Source organism: Argopecten irradians, chromosome 9 (genome assembly GCF_041381155.1).
Source record: "Argopecten irradians isolate NY chromosome 9, Ai_NY, whole genome shotgun sequence".
Lineage (NCBI taxonomy): Eukaryota > Metazoa > Mollusca > Bivalvia > Pectinida > Pectinidae > Argopecten > Argopecten irradians.
In genome coordinates, this window is record NC_091142.1 from 27,020,839 (window position 1) to 27,041,172 (window position 20,334).

At 32.8% G+C, this 20,334-nt stretch overlaps 1 protein-coding gene across 6 annotated transcripts in view; it reads right to left on the reverse strand.

The window, feature by feature from the left end:
* Positions 1 to 5,860: 5,860 nt before the first annotated feature.
* Positions 5,861 to 20,334, reverse strand: part of LOC138331918 (nucleolar and coiled-body phosphoprotein 1-like) — a 73,583-nt gene continuing 59,109 nt past the window's right edge. For all 6 annotated transcript variants that reach the window (XM_069279781.1, XM_069279780.1, XM_069279779.1 and 3 more), the window contains one exon: positions 5,861 to 13,517. In XM_069279781.1, the coding sequence (XP_069135882.1) occupies positions 13,474 to 13,517 (44 nt within the window). In that variant the 3' untranslated portion in view covers positions 5,861 to 13,473. The remainder of the gene's footprint in view (positions 13,518 to 20,334) is intronic.

Genomic DNA, 20,334 nt, shown 5'->3' on the forward strand with positions numbered 1-20,334 from the left:
CGGTCGGTCGGTTGTTTGTTTGGTATTTGTATGTTAATTAATTTATTACATTAGTCGGTCGGTCGGTTGTTTGTTTGATATATGTATGTAAATTAATTTATTACATTAGTCGGTAGATTGGTTGTTTGTTTGATATACGTATGTAAATTAATTTATTACATTAGTCGGTAGATTGGTTGTTTGTTTGGTATATGTATGTACATTAATTTATTACATTAGTCGGTAGATTGGTTGTTTGTTTGGTATTTGTATGTCAATTAATTTATTGCATTAGTCGGTGGTCGGTTGTTCGTTTGTTTGGTATGTTTATATATCAAATTAATTTATTACATTAGTCGGTAGATTGGTTGTTTGTTTGGTATATGTATGTAAATTAATTTATTACATTAGTCATTCGGTCGGTCGGTCGGTTGTTTGTTTGGTATTTGTATGTCAATTAATTTATTTACTAGTCGTTAGGTCGGTTGTTTGTTTGTTTGGTATGTTTATATATCAAATTAATTTATTACATTAGTCGGTCGGTCGGTTGTTTGTTTGGTATATGTATGTAAATTAATTTATTACATTAGTCGGTCGGTCGGTCGGTTGTTTGTTTGGTAGGTGTATGTCAATTAATTTATTTACTAGTCGTTAGGTCGGTTGTTTGTTTGTTTGGTATGTTTATATATCAAATTAATTTATTACATTAGTCGGTCGGTCGGTTGTTCGTTTGTTTGGTATGTTTATATATCAAATTAATTTATTACATTAGTCGGTCGGTCGGTTGTTCGTTTGTTTTATAAATTACTTTAAAAAAACCTGTTGTGATCGATTTTAGTGTTCTGGCTGGTGAAAGATCTACGGGACTATCAAATGACCCAGTCCAGCGGAAAGAAAGAATGGCACCTCATTGTATACGTATGTAGAGAACTCTTTTTACTCTCGCCCGTTGTGCATTTTACCGTATAATCAATTCACCGTATACCATTAACTTCCGTTTGAATCAACTACTGATAATCAGATTCAGCACTTATATATATATATATATATGTTTTAATCATATAAATGGGAGACTTGAATCAGTTCTATATCCAATGACCTTGGCATTGACCCACTGGGCCTGGTCAGACATTTACAGATAGATGGCAGATTGAAATGGATGGGAATGTCGATAGGAGTTTTTTCTCGTTAGCAGATCAATCTTACGGGATACAAAGCAGTTTTCAGTGTCAATCAAAACAGGGCATATATAAACCTTTGTTACGTAATGGATTGAGGCTAACTGGTCCTAGCCTTAACGACCATCGTCATTTCCTGTCTGCAAGCGTGTTGTTCCGGTACTGTAACGGGACGAATTGTATAAAGATTCACAAATGTTATGCTATACTTCTCAGTACCATATAATTTTTACTCCATGTCCATAGAAAGTCATGTCAGCTCTTGTTGTATGGTTTGTTTGAGGATTTTATGTGTGTGGATGCAGAAAGAACAAATTTACATTCTGTTCGTGTTGCAGTTTACGAGTTTTGGATCAAAATCGCTAATTTTTGCTCGGAATGTTTACAAAATATAATCAACAGAGATCCTAATTAGTACAGCAAATAGATATAGTCAATAGAAAGAGACTCATCTGAAAAACATCATTAAAAGGTCACCAGAGAGATGTTTTCCATAACTCTGAGTACACCCTCCAGTATACACGGAGTCATCCATGCAAGATTGGGTTTGGCTTTTTCCTGCACATCTTGCTCAGTTAGTAATTATCTTGAAACAATTTTAAACTAACAGTTCCTTAAACGTTGGAAACTCCATTTAGACACGGTTGGCTAATGCTGACATGGAAGTTATGTGATCACATGGAGCAAAACCTGAAAATATTGATCCAATTTCTACCCAAATTATATGTCTAATATTTCACATATTTTTTCTTTTTAAAAAAAAAAAATAGAAAATCGGATATTCGCCTGACTGTATAAAATTTGTTACTAGTCGTCGTTTATTAAAGTTGAACCTTTAAATCAAACATAAAAACGATCTATGAGAAACCAATATGAACTTCCCGAGTGAAAAATGTATTTTGTTCATAGTAAAAATCTTTCCCGAAAAGCATTTAAAATGATGGAGGTCCACTGCAATTCTAAAGTGCCTTTTGCCGGAATCGGTATTTACTGTCAATAAACGAGAATAAATCGTATTTAATGGCACTCGTTGTCTGCGTTACGGCAAATCAGTTGAATTTTCCCAATTCAATTAATAAGAGAAATGGCCATATCGTGCCTGTACGTCGAGACGTCTAGCCTCCACGCATGCGCATTCCTCGTCAAATATGACGAATGAGTTAACTGCGATGACGGTGACATCTATGGTGGACGCTGTACGCACTTTATACAAAAATAATGTTTTGTGTTTAGACAGCGGAAGAGAAAACAATATATAAGTGTTCGCCCAGATGTACATTATCAACAGTATTAAAAATAATTAAAAAAAAATGTAAGTCATTTGTACATGTATTTTGATGATCACTGAAATATCCATCAAAACTCATCAAAATCTTGAAAGTAAGTACTTTTTATATGCACTGTATATTATGGGTATATGTAAAGGATATCCATTGGGTGTACGATATGGTGGATCAGTGACCTGCTCAGAAGGTAGAGGGCGTTAGAATACATTGGTTTCGAGAAAAAAACCGACTTTGATCAAGTACGATTTAACGTCGACTAGTTCCATTTACCGGTGATGGTGACGTCATATTTTAATGTGTATTTTTTGACGTCACCATCACCGGAAGGTCGACTAATTGACGTTTTGGTATCTCCCAACCCCCGTATTGGACCTGCTGTTCTTATTATGTGATCCTAAATACGACGTAATTTCAGGTTTATTTTCTCTTCTTAAAAAAATCACCAGTTTAAACAGTATCTTAAGTTATGGAGATAAGCCGAAAAGTGTACAATATGTGGGGGAGGGAACTGTATCGAGGCCTGTCAGACCGAGATCTGTTCTCTCTCCCACATATTATACAGGTTGAGGCTTATCTCTAACTTAAAACATAGCAAGTCTTTGTGTTAATAAAGAACACTTTTATTTCTAATGTAAGCCAGTTTATTCCGTTGTCTATGAGCTCATGTAACTCTACCAATGTGCATCCAACCATGAAAAATCCAATATAGACAATGGCAACATAGAATTACCTTTTCATGTGTTCTATGTGATGAATAGTATTCATGAACGGAACGCATGATACATGCTTTTAGGTAGAACAACTATCTGTAAATTCATTTTCACCATGTCTACCGACAGTGATGGAGGGATATTACTTTCTTAATTTAAGCGATATAATAAGGTGGCTTTAGTGACTTTTATTACTTAAAGGACATTTCTTTCCAGTGTCTGATGTGGTAAAAAAATGACATATGGAACTAGACTGCAATTTAGGTGTTTGTTTGAAAGCGTCTTGCTAAAATGATCGCATATACACTGTTCAAAACAGTCGGTGCCCCCAGAACTTTCATTGAATTCAGAGGATTTAAAATTTATACCTCTCTAGGGACAATCTTGGATTTATTTATACCATGTGCAATTTCATTCAACAAGCCAATGGGATTTAGGTGAAATTCTGAAGTATTGTTGAAACAATATCAAAATAAGTGTAAAACTACAGTGAAAATGATTTGGAAATTTAAAATCAAAAGTGGTGTACAAAAACAACAAGGTTTCAGAAAGCGGAAAATGGAGTTAATGTTGTAGATAAGTGTTAAATGTGAATTCATTACCAGTAGGAAAACTCGATCTGGGATATATACAGAAATTCTGTGGATGTGTTTAATTCTGCATCAAAAGAGGATTCGATTCTCTTCATATTCATTGTGTGGAATTTCTTTCGTAATTTGGATTAAAAAATAATAGAATATACTCACCCGTATTTTGTAACTCTCCCATAAGTTACCTTTTACTGTCTTTTATTAGAGTCATATATAAGACAGTAAAAGGTAACATATATGACAGTTAGAGGTAATGGTTCCATAATCCAGGATTTAAAGTACAGAAACAACAATAGATGACATCACAAAATTGCAACTATGTTTTAACCTTATAGTTAACTGACTGTTTTATGGAGGCATATTCGGGACATCGTAATATCGCGCCATCTAACAAACCTCGACATTACGAGATCACGACGCGATATTACGACATCTTAACTGCGTTTCTCTTGTTATCTACTCGCTCTTGCGAGGACGACTCTAGATCTGTGTTCTGTTCCCAGGTCGAGATACACTTAAGGCTATAAACTTGGTAGTGTAAACAAGTGTTTGACACCCAGGATTTCCGTATTATCAGTATAATGAGATCGGATGGGTCGTGCTTTTTGTAAAGTACACCAAAGATAAGCAAAAATCAACGAACAAACTGATATTACGACACAAATGTAGATTATTGTTTTCCTTCCTCCCTCACCCCTTCTACCGCCTATGTAGACAACAAACTTGTGTGGTGAAGCTTTGTTTCGGTTATTTTTTTCACAGAAAAATGCAAATTATATAAGAATATATAATTATATAGAAGATCTGGTAAAAGATGATGTCCTGTATCCTAAACACTCTGTGTCCCTAAAGTATAGAACGACTGTAAAGAGGGTGTCTGAAATATAATATCGCAATTGCAAGAAATACAAAAAAATATGTCCTTGGAAGGTGTTAATTTTTGAAATGTATAGTATTTTGAAAGACATTACTTTTCTTCATTTACTTAATCAAACCCATTGGACATTTGTTCGTATTTAGCGATGTTAGTTTACGTTATTTTAAATGTTTTGCCATTTATTTATATACTTTATTTTTCTCTCAGGAGAGGGTTTTGACTGCTGATCAAGGTAAATCAGTGCTTTTTATCATTTATTTCTACATAATGTATGTCGATGTGACGTCATTTATAGTACAGAATACTAACATGTGTTGTGTATGATGTTTTATACGCGAGAAGTGCATTGTTCTGTCATTGTATAATTGCAGCCTTAAGATTGTTTTAATCACCGACGTTCAACACACCAATCAGAAAATAACGGTACTATACTTATGTAGCTTAGACCAAATCGCACACAGTCCAATGTTATATTACCTTAATCTCAAGTTTTTTATCTTCATAGATAACTATATATTTATCCAATAATTCGTGATGGCGAATATAAATTGATTGTGTTACTGTAAACAAACGCAAATTTAAAATATGGACAGCATGGTATAACGTGAACGGTTTGAAACTGTCTGAACATTATAAATCAACGTTTACAGTGATTCTAGCCATGTTTCCATACATGTCATACTATCTTTAGAATAAAGGTGCCCAAACGGGTTTCAATTTTTTTAAAATGTAAAATAAGCTTAGTTTGTAAAATTGCAAAAGGTGTTGGCTTGTCGTAATTACAACACGAATCGTTACTTCAAGATCCATTCAAATATATACGTTAATTTCCATAACGTAGGTCATATTGTTTCCCGGTGTAGTCCTGATTACCGCACAGTAGCTGACCATCATTTCGTCACACGGCAAACCAATGAAATTAATCTTCATTGTTAACAGATTTATTCAGGAAGTCTTTAATTGTTTAGTGTTGTATTATCATGTTTAGATACAGATCTTCGGAAGTTTTTCAGTAACTTTTAATTCATATTCTTTTAATTAGATGGACAATCAAGTTGAAATATGTTCTCACACTTTCACCACCAATTTCTTAACTTTATTTTAATAAATCTACAAAGAACATTCGATATGTACCATGTATGCAGGTCGTAAATCAATGATTTCAATCATATTGTGATATTCTACTTGTTGTGTGGTAAATAGGAACCCATTTCTGCGAAGAAATAAATAACACAATACATACCTATAAATGGTTTATTCTATATATTAGTACATCTAATTTGGTCAAGAAAACAAGGCACAAATATAGCATACCGGTATGAGACAGGCAACGCATGACGAGCAAACGAAGGGACTTAAGATTGTAAAGAGGACCAAAGCATTGCAATGTATAGACAACAGAGAAACAAAGTATCAGACTACAGATAACACGTTTCAAATTCAATTTCCACTTCCAGAGTAAAGATAGAAAAACAGCAAAATAGAACGAGTTTAAGATATTAGTCTAGATAATAAAACTTTTATTACTTTTTCTTAAAAAGTCTTTTCTCTAATAAATCCTGCATCCACTGTTTTTTGCTTACCTAATCAGAATGATTTACACGATCGATTTTTTGTAGTTATTTGGTACATTAATATAGAAACATTTTACAAACTTCAACAAAACTCAAGTATTTGTATTCCGCGAATTAACAAGCTTAGAAATCTTGTAATTATTATGCTTTGACAAACATCCCTGATTTGATGGGCGATATTCTCCTGTGAATCTTATGGTACAGTAGATTTTATCAATTAATGAAAAGAAAAAGTAATAAAAGGAGCAAGCATGAGGTATCATGTCACAGCCAAGCGGAAAGGAGCATCTATTTTATTGTACCATAAAACATCTGACTTTCACAATCCGCTAATAGCAATTATACAACACAGAGACATAGTCAGATGTATTCCCCAAATTATATAGAATCAAAATCGGTAAGCAAACGGCACGGACGAGTATGAAATCTATAAAACAATGTTCCAGTATGACTGATATATTAGAATAGCTCTCAGTTGTAGATTCACAAGTAATCCTGATTTATGAAATTTTCCTATAGTTGAACACCGACAATAGGACCAGACTTTGACATGTGGAGGGATGGTGGGTATATATAAGGATAATACACAGTGTTAAGGTGACTGTGTTTTATTTTGTGACAAGTCAGCAATGTAGTAATGTGGATTTATTATAGTCATAAGTAATAGAGTTTCATCAGGTAGATTCTTTATACCTAAATTCATTTTCCATTATTTATCTTCCAAATATTCTCATTGTTCGATATTGTTCAAATTTCGAAAATTTATTATACATTCAAGTGACAGTAATTACGAATCGCAGTAAAAGAAACCAATAAATCTCTTGTCAATAGGAATTTCTTAAAAGCTGTAGCGCAATGATGATAGCAAAACTCGATATATCGAAAACAAATACGATTGTATATAGGTATAGTTAATTTCTTAAATGTATCATTTATATTTGGTATAAACTAGAAAAAAAATCACCATATAAATATCACAACATATATTTCTGTACATTTAACAGGAATAAATAGACGCAAAGGTATGTATAAAGCATCGCCATACTGTAAAAAAAACGTGTAATGTAGCTGTACAACATTATATTTAGTGTCATCCATTATATTATTCCTCCATTGCAGGTAGGTATCCATTGTGACGTCAATATTTTATGAGCAAAAGTCACGTCGTTTTATCTGAAAGGTATGATGCTGTGCACACACACACGACGTCATAATTAATGCATACTTACAAAGGGCAGACAACTCTGTGCTATGCATATACAGAATATAGCTCTATCTGTAAAGTGAAATCTGAGTTTAGTATAGCCAGTCTTGGTGATGTCATCCTGTAATTTCAAACCAAATAAATCGGAAAAAAGTCTGTCTCAAATAATTTTTAAACAATCTTCAACTTTGCTATCTGTCTCTATTATTTTAAAACAATCATCAACTTTGCCAAGTATTTAATACAAATTACGTACTTTTATAATAACATTAATATTAAGAAAATTCAAAACTTAAATAGATAAAATTTGTCAGTTTCATGGTATTGGAACCTGATCCATGATACTTTTTAGAGAGGCTTTTTTATAAAAGAATTATTTTGGGCAGGCTTAGTCGGTATTTGTTTTTATTTCTTCAACGATTGTTTCAAGACAGTGTCAATAAATTCAGATTTCACTATGTTAAACCTTAAGTAAACACATCCATCACATGTATGTCAAATATTACATATTTTATAATAAGCACAACACTGCAGCAAAAACAAATATTTCATGTTTATAAAATGACATAAAAATAATTATTTAACCAATCGCGATTCTAAAAGTTCCCTTTAAGCTTATATAAGTCACATTGCCTTTCATTGATGAAGTTTGCACGACTAATCAAACATTATATATTGACGCACTGCAGCTATTGTTCCAAACACCTGAGCCTTGAAGCTGAACAAATACATAAAATTAGCACCACTATATAAAGTCTCTATTCTACATACCTCAGGTAAAAAATCATAGACCTTTCAATTTTACTTCAATAAAAAAATAATAAAAAAACCTTCAATATGTTTGACTCATCTATTCTACCATCTGAAAGCGTGTATTCGTCTCAGACGATCTGATTGGTATATTTTTATCAACAGTCTATTTGAAGCACATGCGAGCACTGACTGCTACCATCATCCATTGAATTATGGTTTTACAGTTAAAGCCTTAAGACATATCATGGATTGTGATATTTAAAATGAAGGATGATTGGATGCAGGATCTAAAAAATTTCTTTTTAAAGCATATAAATACGTAATAATCGAAAAACAGCACTGAACCATTACAGAATTCGATAAGTTGTAATCCCAATCAGGTGTCAAAAGATACAGCTTAAAAGTTGATATTTTTTCAAATGTTAGAATGTAGTAACAATGACCTTTTATTAGTAAATAGCCATTGTTCACCAAGGTCAATAATGCCACAACTGTATAGTTCATATGAGAGAGTTATATAGAACGGACAACTATTTCAAAGGTTAAGGTCAATATGTAGGTCACTGTGACTAACCTTTGGCACACTGCTATAAACCAAAGGAAATTAATAATCTAAATCTACCTTTCTAGTGACAAGACATCATCAAGCCCAAAATAAAACCTGCAAATAGTCCGATATATACTTAACTCAAACCTAACAACAATAATCCACTATTACCACAAAGTTCATGTAATATTTGGGCTAACATTAATCTATAAATGTTTGGGTTAAAAATATTCAAAAATGAATTGTTCACCTTAATATCTCAGTTGAATTAATGGTATGTTCATTTACAATGAAGAATGTTAACATCAATGTATATTTACATATGAAAATTAATATCTCCGTCAATATGTCTGATAAATCTCTAGTCAGGTAAACACATACACGATACATCACACTCCAGAATATAATTAACATTTGAAAAAGATATTGATGAGGCAACATCTCAAGTGATATTGAATTTTCAAATCATGCCGAATTGTCTTCTCGCATATCTAAGTACTAACAATAAACTGTCCTAACAAAATGTACTTGCTACTTTCAATATATTTCCCTATTCAACATATTCCAAAATAATGCAAACCAAATCTTGTATCAAATAACAGTTAACATTTTACAAAAATCACACACTTCTCTCTAAATTACAACTAAATCTAAAAGTTACGTTCAAACTTGTAAAGATTGTACTGACAGTGTTACTTCGATATGCTTATCATGTTCAACATATTTTATCTGAGCAGCAGCATCATTATAAATTGGTATAAAAATTTCATACAAATACGTAGAATACATATAGAACCCACATTGAATGTTTATATAAACTGTCATGGAATTGAGACAAAAACCAGAATACATATCTATATGAGAATCATAGCAAAACAGTATTGGTCTCTAAACTACCAAAAAATAGCACTATAACTTGAATGTGCGTTCACCTTGAAAATTTTGTGGTTTAAGTACATTTTTACTCCGAGCGGGAGAAGTTGATTGCAGAAAGCAAATGAAATATTCCCTACTTTCCTTAGTATCTTTTTTGTACATAATATCGTTTAACAACAGCCATGTTAAGTTCAGCAAACTGGTTTGTTTTAGGTGATGACTAGCTCATTCATGTAACAAGGTCTCGTGGTGGAGTGAAGATTTTCTTCATGAAAACACCAGTCTTTGCTTGTTACAAACTCTCCGGAGAGGCAGACAGCACGGGATAACCACTTAACCATCAACAAAACAAAGGTATTCATTTGTGTTACATTTTTTTCTTAGTACTATTACAAAGATTTGAAAATCCTTCAAATATATACTATCAACACGGAAAAAATAAAGTTGCATCTGTTCAGAAGCATATTTTTTATCTAACATTTTCTAAAGTCTGATGGAGAATTTGAGACATTTGATGGAGATGGGGTTAGGATTAGCTATGGAAAGTAAATACATCGATATAAACCCTAGATATATTACACATCGAGTCTGATCCTGGATCAGACGTACAAATATCACATTTATTAAATATCACCCATGTTCCTTGAAAAATATTTATGAGTTGTCGTGAAGCATCAGACATCACATTCATCTAGTAGTCATTTGGGCATAAAACATGAAATCTCAGTCAAGGAAAGGAATGTAGAACTATCTTACCGTGAGCTTAGCCAGCAGATTCTTCATGTATATAAAAAAATCATATACATTGCATATAGTGTCAAGTTAGTATAATATTTACGTCATATATACCAAATAAGTACTGGATCCGTAAAAAAAATATCTGTTTGATGATTTTGTTCTTACTCGTGACATTATTGATAAAACATGGAGAAACCTTCTTTTCAATTGGTGTCAACATATTTTGGCAATCTCAAAATGCATAGTTTTAACTTTTAACAAGTTCATATATATTAATGAAGTAGTGTACCGATTAAGTGGTGCAGAAAGTGTAATATATTGAGCAGTCTTTATTACTGCAAAAGAGTAGAACCACATTCATAAGAGTGCCGTCACAAAAAAGACTATCAAAGGAAGATTCTTGTTCAAAGTTCTAAATGATAAAATATGATGTTTTCTTTATGTGACCCTAAATTTAATTCATCAAAAATATGTATACATTTGTGAAAAAACACTGAATTCCAATTTTTTAAAGCTATCTTAATTAATCGATTTAATTTTATGATTTCTATGTTGTAATTGCGAATGACAGAGTTATCTGCCCTAGCGGGAAGGTGTTGATTGTAACGTCATACGTTTGCGAGCGTAACGTCAAACTTTAACTAGAAATCGAAGTGAATTTCGCTCACAAAATGATGACGTAACAATGTATACCTAACTTAAGGGATGTAACTCTGCAATATGCAAAAAGACAGACTTTTAATGCAATGAACTGAGAATTATTTACACATAATTATTGTATCTAAATTGAGTAGTAAGAAGATTTGGTCCCTCTACATGAAAACAGTCAGAAAAAAATATATCAAAAACATCTTCAAAAGATTGAAAACAGCCTCTAAAATCAAACTGAATAGTGCCAGCATAAAAACCAAAGCTGGCCGAAGTAAAACAAATCAACAAAAAGAACATCTAATTGGAATGTAGAATAACACAATTGAGCTCTCTTTTTACAGTAAATTAACAACAAAGTACTTAAACAAGAAATAACGTTACCGACAACAATGAAAAAGTTTAAATTAATAATAAAGTTAAAGATGCTCCACCGCCGACAGAGCATAAATGATATTCATCATTTGAACAATAATCGGTGTTTAATCGTGTATATATATGTCTAATTAACAGAGAAAATAATATTAAATAATTTATTTTGCCTTTGGTGCATGTGCAATCAGTACTTCATTCCATATAGGATATAGTGCCACGGATTTTTTTTGGGATGCAATTAATTATTTTCATATTTTTAACTTTAAGTAAAATTAGAAGCACAAACTGTTCAATGGTGGTAATGGTGTAAAGTAAGTAACTTTTGAAACTTTTTTTTTAGAAAAATATCAAATCGTCTGCTTCTGTATTTGATAGTGAAAAAATACCAATTGTCAGCAGTGGAGCATCTTTAAGGATAACGTTTTGTTTAGGCCGTTACCAAATGTATGACAGAATGATTCAATATAACTCACGAGGTTACTATAATAGTTAAGTAAAAAGAAACAGGTTTTTGTAGCGTGTGTATCGATCACTTGTATAAAACCACTCATTTCATAGTGTCAATGAAATTCTTGTATACTTTCATTTTCTGTAATACATTACTTTATTTCATTTGATTTCGCATTTTATTTGGTGTCCAATTAACAAGCATGTCCTCCACGTAAGAATAGTTTCTTTAAAACTGAGATATGAGTGTGTGTGTCTCTCACACAGCCTGACGAACAACAACTGCTATCTCCGATAATGTAAACGATTCAATTTTTGAAGAGTGAAATGTGTTACAACGACAGGTGTCAGTACTGTGTCCTGGAAATGTCTGTAATTACAGATGCGACATTATAAATTTCTTTTGTTCCTTGTACAAATCTGGACGCAACAAGTCACATCCTATTTTGTCTTATAGGAAAACTTACGCATGCGGAAAATGCTTTATGGCACTGAAAGCTTTGGAATCAGTACAGTTAAGTTACTCATCAGACTCAATAATTCATAATAATGTCTTGTAAACTGATCGCTAAAATTCATAACAATTATCAAAGATTTCAAATCTTCTATCGGCCAGCATCAGGTGTGCACAGGAACAAAACAGTAAACATAACTGTATAATGAACACTAACAACATTCATTGATCACAGGTTATCGATTGAACTTTGAACTATGACCCTGTAAGATTATCGATAGCTGAAAAATTAAAACCCGATACACATAACGTCAAATGATCGTCATATATTTATGATATTACCCTAATTATTAGAACTGTTGACGTCATAAATCAATGAAGTAATTATTAGAATTTCTACATTATGCCGTGATAAAACTATAACAATTAAGAACTAACATTTACTATAAATTGATATGAACCTGTTGTGTCCGTAAATGTAGCCTTCACTCAAACTGAGGAATAATTCTGCTTTTCACATATATTGATGTTCCAATGCAATGCTGCAATGTTACAGCTTCAATATTAATGCTCTAGCTACTTTTATTCCCCCAAAATGTCAGACTTTTCATGTCTTTTCATTCTCGGCTCATCAATAACACTCGGAACACGGACACAAAGTGTATTCTTCAACAAATCATTAAATGTTTGAATCACATTATAATATCTCCCCAAAGGCCTATAAAAATGAACTCCTATTTGCGACAACACCTTCGAGGAGCTGATTAAATTAATGTCTGATTCGATTGATATATCACCAATCACTGTACGGCATGAAGCACTTCACACTTTTCTGTTGCAACAAAAAAAAAAAAAATCAAACAATACTAATAAACCTGCTGTAAGTATTTCTAATTACTGTCTTATTTAAATGCTTGCTCACATGGACACCTGCTCCCGAATATTTTTTGTCTTGTTCCCATCATTAAAAGTTATTATTATTGAGGAAGTAAGTTCTTAAATAGTATCTACAGTAAAAATTATTGATATGTTCATTAACACCAAAAATATATTAATCTTGCGGTGCCACAACTTTTTCCACTACGTCTTTTGTTCACAAAAGTGACCACATTTGTACTAAACCAATGTCAGTGTGGTCTTTGGAGAGCGAAAAACGTCATCTAAGGGAGGTAACTCTCTGTTGAGGCGGTCATATGAGTACAGACTCATAGATTTTTCTCTGAACGAAGCATCTGTGTTATGACGGATCTGGCTTCTTTACTTTATCCAATAACCCAGAATCTGAAACAAAACATCAAAGATTTTATTTCGAAATGAAATTTACTTCCTTGAAGTTCTAAAATATATTCATTTAAAATTCTTACCAAAAATTTAAAAGAAAACATCAGAGATATTATTTACATATGAAATTTACCTCTTAAAAGTTCTACAACATATTCATATAAAATTTCAACCCATAATCTGAAACAAAACAGCCAAGAAATTTCATTTCCATGTAATTTACTTCTTAGAAAATCTACAACATATTCATATAACATTTTATCTCGAAATCTGAAACAAAACAAACAAATTATTTCCATAAGATATAACATTTAGTCCATTTATAAACAAACATGTCCTAGTATTTTAATGCACACGCATTATGCAAAATATACACAACTACGTTATCTCTTTTTTCATGTTTCTTTGAAGCCAGAACACAATTATCAGGTATCAACAAACAGTATCAATAATCTTCCGTATTACGAAGCCTTTTCTATCAACAACTGATGCAATTTTGGTATAACTACTTATATGAAGAATTACATACAGGTATGTTCATGTGATACAAACTTAATTAACACGACTAGCAAATTAATTGTAGAATCATGCTATTATGGTATATTTATTGTATCGGAGAATACAACACGTATCAGATATTACAATCATCATACATTGTTGTATAGACACATACGGCAGTCCTTTATTTAAATATGTCCCATATTGTTATTGGTGTTTATAACATAAATGTATACGAGGTTACCTCAAGAAATAAAAAGTATAGCAAGAACACAAACACGAAGAACAGACTAGAAATCAAGTCTCTGCCAAAAAAATACTGATTTCTACAGCAGGAAAAGCTTTAAATCAAATTAATCTACCCTTTTCATCAGAGTGTTGGGAAAGGACACATAAACAACCATATAAAACAGCTGGGCGTTTAACTTCGAAATTAATGCATTTAGCATTTTAGATAAAGCTATCAGTTGCTTCTGAACTGCAAATCATGTACAAACTGCAATGTTGCATGATACATAGCATTTAAGAACAGCAAATTAAACATCACAGAACGAGACACCCAAGACGCAAATTTAATTTATATAAAGTGGGTCAAAATATTTTTGTGGAATCTGATTGAGGGGGCATTTAACCTCGATTAGTTTTACCCAAGTTGTGACTTTTTGATGTAAGCCTAATTTGATATATAAATCACATTCTGAACACCCAGGATGACACTCAAATGGTTGCCATTAATCTTTTTATAGTTGAAATGTGTTGTGAAAATTGCGAGCTTAACATTAATCAATCCCAAAACTGTTGAAGCCTCTTTGCTAGGTTAAAGCATGCACTTTCAGTTGACATAGAGTCTGATTAATACCTTGATTATCGCCAATAAATTTCCAACAAACAACTTAATTTGAAAGCTCTGTTCCCATCCTTTAGAACTAAGATCAAGAATTTTAATACCACAAAAAACAAAGACGAAATTGAGACGAAGTTCATACAAAATGCTATGTTTAGAATGAAAATAAAATTATCTGAAGATGAAATCAAGCTATTTGCATTTTTATCTATCAGAATACAGTAATATATAACATTTTTTCTTAATATTTCAATAACGATGAATAAAATTAATGTACAAAATGTTTAGAATAAAACACTTCCGACGTCGTCTTTACTTAACGAACACATCATATGTCTGCTGAGAGACTGGCCTCGGACCTTCAGTGATATCGATCATGCCAACAGCATGTACTTTTACAGATATATGTGTACTGTTGTCTCAATAATAGCTACACCATCCATCACCAGCATTGTTTAATAGTCCACGTATTGATTACGGCCTACATGTGTCCACCCAACATCACGTCACACAAGAAGGCCCCCCATACATTGCTCCACAAACATATTGCACAGCTCTTTTAGGCCAGCATCACTTACATTGTATCAGATAAAGCTCCCCCTACACTGCCCCCTTCCTAAGACCAATTCCCACCCCTGCAAGCACCATACCAGCCTACATTGTAATACCATCATAACCTGTCATCTATAAGACAGATTATGATTACATCTTCTTACATTGCCACCTCCCCCAGCCTCTATTCTGATTAACATACTCTATAGCGGGTAGATTTTGTTTGCGGGAAGTTTATTTACGCTATATCAGCGTTTTCACTAAAAACTTCGAATTCTAGACACGGGCAAACTATTAATAAATTCATTGACGTACCGAAGAACAACAGTTCAAAGAATTCTAGGAACATGTCATTCGCGAAATTTAATTTCTGCGAATATGCTCTTTATAGAAAACCACGAGATATTGATCCCACGAATTTAAAATGGGATACAGTAGCTAACACCATCATTTACATCTTCCCTTATCCTAAACCAACAGCACATCAGACAAAGTTCCCATCCACACAATATCTGTATCATCTCCCAGGCTGACTGTAATACCCTGGTCACAGCCCGCCTCTAAAGGGATGGGGCAGACACGGACATCACGATTTGGTCCCCATTTATTTGCTGAGGCAGAAGAAAGAGCCATAATTAAATGACAGGTTTATTAATTCTTCCAATCTATGCTGTAACATTGTTTCAACTAAAGGTAGCAGTTGTATACTGTACTTATTTTAAGCAAACTGGACTCGTTTGGTATATGAATAAGATTTTAGCTTCTTATAGTTTAGGGAAATACTATCAAAAGTACAACTATCCTCACTGTGTTTCCTTTTTAATCTGTGATTCAGACTGATTTCTAAAAATTGATTTTACAAGTTTGTTTTCTAGGCATTAAACAAATTGTTCTTTTTAACATTGATTCAGATTGAATTCCAAAAATTCATTTTACAAGTTTGTTTTCTAGGCATCAAAAATCAAATAAATAGTTCTTTTCAACATTTGATTTCTCTAGCAGTTTAGATCTGGCAATAGGTCTATGAAAATGATTAAAAAATGACGAAGGACTCTTAACTAAAGTCTTGTAGGAAATTACTCTTAATGTTTGCTGTAATTTAATACAAGTGGTTGCGAAAAATCAGTAATGAATATCTATAAGTGAACAAAAAAATGTATGGAAAGGGAAAATGTTATTGATTTGTCAGTTCTGAAATGTTGATTTTTTTTTTAAATTTTCTACTGCTTTTAATCAGAGGAATATTTTTTGCAACAGCAGCAAACCTCATTATCCCCCTTCACTGTTAACATGTTTATAAACGCAATAACGATTCCACATCGGTTTGCCAAATGCTATTTACTGATGACAATTACAATACCATTCAGGAGCATGGAAAAGTGCATGGTTGCTAAATTTTGCTGCCGTTTGCGAATTTCTTCATTCCAATCCCTCTGTCGAATATAAAGTTAGATGCTTCATGTCCAATTTTAATTTGAGAACATTCTAGGGTCGGTATTGTCAAAGAAAGCCAAAGTATTTTAAAAACAACAGAAACAATTTCCTATAGCAAAGGACAAAACACTTGAGTGCTTAGAAAAGGTCTGTGTAAAACCATAGACAGAAGATATGCCAGTAAAGAGTAATTGTATTAGATAGCAACGAAATCAGAGTGGCACATAATTGTGCAGCAAATGACAGGACAGCGAAATCCCTTACAAATCTTGAAAATTATAACAACATAAATGCAGTTTGAATACAGCTTTTAATTGCTGCACGAACAAAGCATAACCTGCAGTACGACTGATGCCAGTAAGTTCAGTACCACATTTCAACATCCATTGTCTTGCAACGCATATTGTAGCAAATTAGCAATAGCTTTCATAATTCATATATCATTTTATCTCTACATCCCTATAGATTGACGAGGAGGTTACAGACATTCCCAGTCTGTTACATGTGACCTATACTATGATCTGCGTCTTGGTTTTCTGGTACATCGTTCATCAGTGTCAGCCTGACATACCCTCCAACACCATGCAACAACAAAAAAACAATATGGCACTGACGTATCCATCGTCAATTATTTTATATGACAATGAGTCCTAAAGCCAATAAAGTGAAATAATACATTAAACAATACGTTTTGTGATTTATCTATAATTTAAAAGTAATCATATGATTTTTTTTTCGTACAATGAGTTAAATGCAATGTATCACCCATATGTCAAATCGTATCTACCTTCCAATAATTATATATTTATAACGCGGTAATCACAATTGTCTCCTTTATGGCAATTTTACAGCCAGAAAAGGCAAGTATATGCATCAATTTTAACACAATAATCTCTAATTTTATTATATTAAATAAAACTACATTTTTCGACAGCACATCCATGAGCATTTGCAAAGTGTTTTGAAAGGTGTAGATGGACGGTTTATTAGAGATGCAAACACAATGCTAGTTATCATAGCTCAGTCATAATTGTGTTTGTATATGAAGTATTAAAAGGAACAGATAATTTGTATTTCTTTGATTAAAGCGAAATTTGAACATTTTAACACTGAAAATCGAATAAAAGCTGTGACATATGCGGATTAACTTATTTTGAAAACAAGTTTATTTAAACATTAACGTTATTCATGATAATTCAATAAAAATGACATTTAGTTTGATTACCATATTAGGAAATGCAAAGTGTATAATTGTAATCCAGATAAGACATGTTTACTCTATATAATAATAAATACACTTTAAGTGACTTGTAGTGATGTGATATAGATCTAACAGCACAGCTGTTCCATCACGTAACTTTAAAGCAAACATTTAATATATTTGGATGGGATTTAATAAACTCAACACAACATCTGATACTGGATTTAATAGATTATTGGCAAAAACCATTGCTATCTCTTTTGTTCAACACAATCTTGCAACTGTACGGTGTTTGAAACAAACGGTTATACAGCTAAGGGGTATCATTTCATTTTTTTAATGTGAATGTTTTTGTATTAAATTGTCCATTATGTTGCTTGCATTGGCTAATGAAGAAAGTTAATCTCGTTTAAATGAAGTGAACTGCGAAGTGTGATAGGAGCTTACTAGTTTCATTGAGGCGACGCGAAGTGAAAATGCAAATAATTGTTTTTAAGGCAACTGAAATGGCAGTTGAGAGTATCAACAGTTCATGATGTTAGGTGGATATATAGTTAATGGATCACACTTTTCTACTTTTTTCATTGCAGCATGTTTTACTTGATATAAGTAAACAGAGGTTCCTACTGAAATGGTGAATGCGAGTTTAATCAAATCTGCACCGAGCTAAAGAAATTTTACTTCCGAGTTTCTACTTGTTTTATAGAAACGACTACATGATCGTAACTTTTGCATTACCAAATTAAGCTTGCATGTCAAGACAGCATAGACAACAAAGTTGATTAACTATTATAGTCACTGTGTTATATTTGGTTTGGATTAAGACTTGAGTCTACAGATGTGGATTATATTTATTAACTACGTCATTATTGATAAAATATCATAACTCTATCGCAAAAGTACATTTTAGTAATGAAGTAATCATATCTGACATAATTTTGATAAGAAAAGGTTTAATTTCATTGGGCAGCAAAAGGGCAGATAACCCCTATTGACAGTGTTTTTCCTCTTAGCACAGCACATATTCAACAAACTGGTTAGGGAGCAAATCCTGAAATGTTTCCATTCCAACCCATGAAATTTACTTGCCTATCACACTGTTGCCAGTATTTACCAAGGTTACATAGAGACTGCACTTTTGTGGACAGACACATACATTCTATATCATCTCCAATTCCCAATGATGACAGACAGATAGATGGGAAAACACTGGGAATTGTTTTTCAAAAATACAATGATAGAATAAAAGGATCAGAAAGATGTATGTCCAACAAAAGGCGAACATCAAATCTCCGGCACAAAGATAATACCACGGCTTACACTAACTGAAGGGTACTCACAAATAGTTGATATACAAGAGGGCCAGGGACAGACATCTTCCATACCATCTTCAATTTCCACTGATGACGGACTGATAGATGGAAAATACAGGGGATTGTTTTACAAATATCCAGTGATAACGTATGAGGAACGGTCAGGGAGGCATATCTCCGTACAAACCCATGAGCCTATAACCAACACAAGGGTGCTGACGAATGGTTAATAGAAAGGGTAATACATGGTTAAGTCGGTGTCTTAACACTAAAATAACCTCTATTGCTCTCCTGGTGGAGCAGGGCAGGGGAGAATGTATGTCAGAAAACCATTGATTTATATATGTATATACAAGTATATAAGGAAATTATCCTTTATATCATCCTGGCTTAACCCCGAAAAAACCAATGACAAGATATATACAGAACAAGATTACTCGTCTTATTATGTTGTTGGAGACCTAGTAATTCTGTCAAGGAAACAATGAGCACAGATCAGAGATTTTTACTAGGTAAATAGGTTTATGGAATGGAAAGTTCCGTCTGACTTATCCAATCAATTTGTGTTGATGGAAACCGGTAGTAGTGACTGCTGGGGGTTATAAATACGACAATCATCTGTAACAATATTTAGAGAGCTGGTTCTCTTAAGGCAAGACTTAGTTATCCCAATGTCCAGTTTGATGATTCCAATAACAACACTGGATATAAATATAAAAACAAAACTATTAATGAAAGTTAATTGCAATGACCTCTGACTCCGATTTCTCGAAACAAACTTAAGTACAAAACTGGCTAAAGTCACAATTGTTTATATAAGTTATATGAGAAGAAAAACTCAAGTTTAAGTCTTCTCATTTGTTTCGAGAAATCGGAGCCTGTTCTTATCTGATATGTTACACCCACCCTTTGATATTTGTTGGCATAATATTTTCAAAATAATATTTTCTTCTTTCAAGACTTCATGAAGTGCAT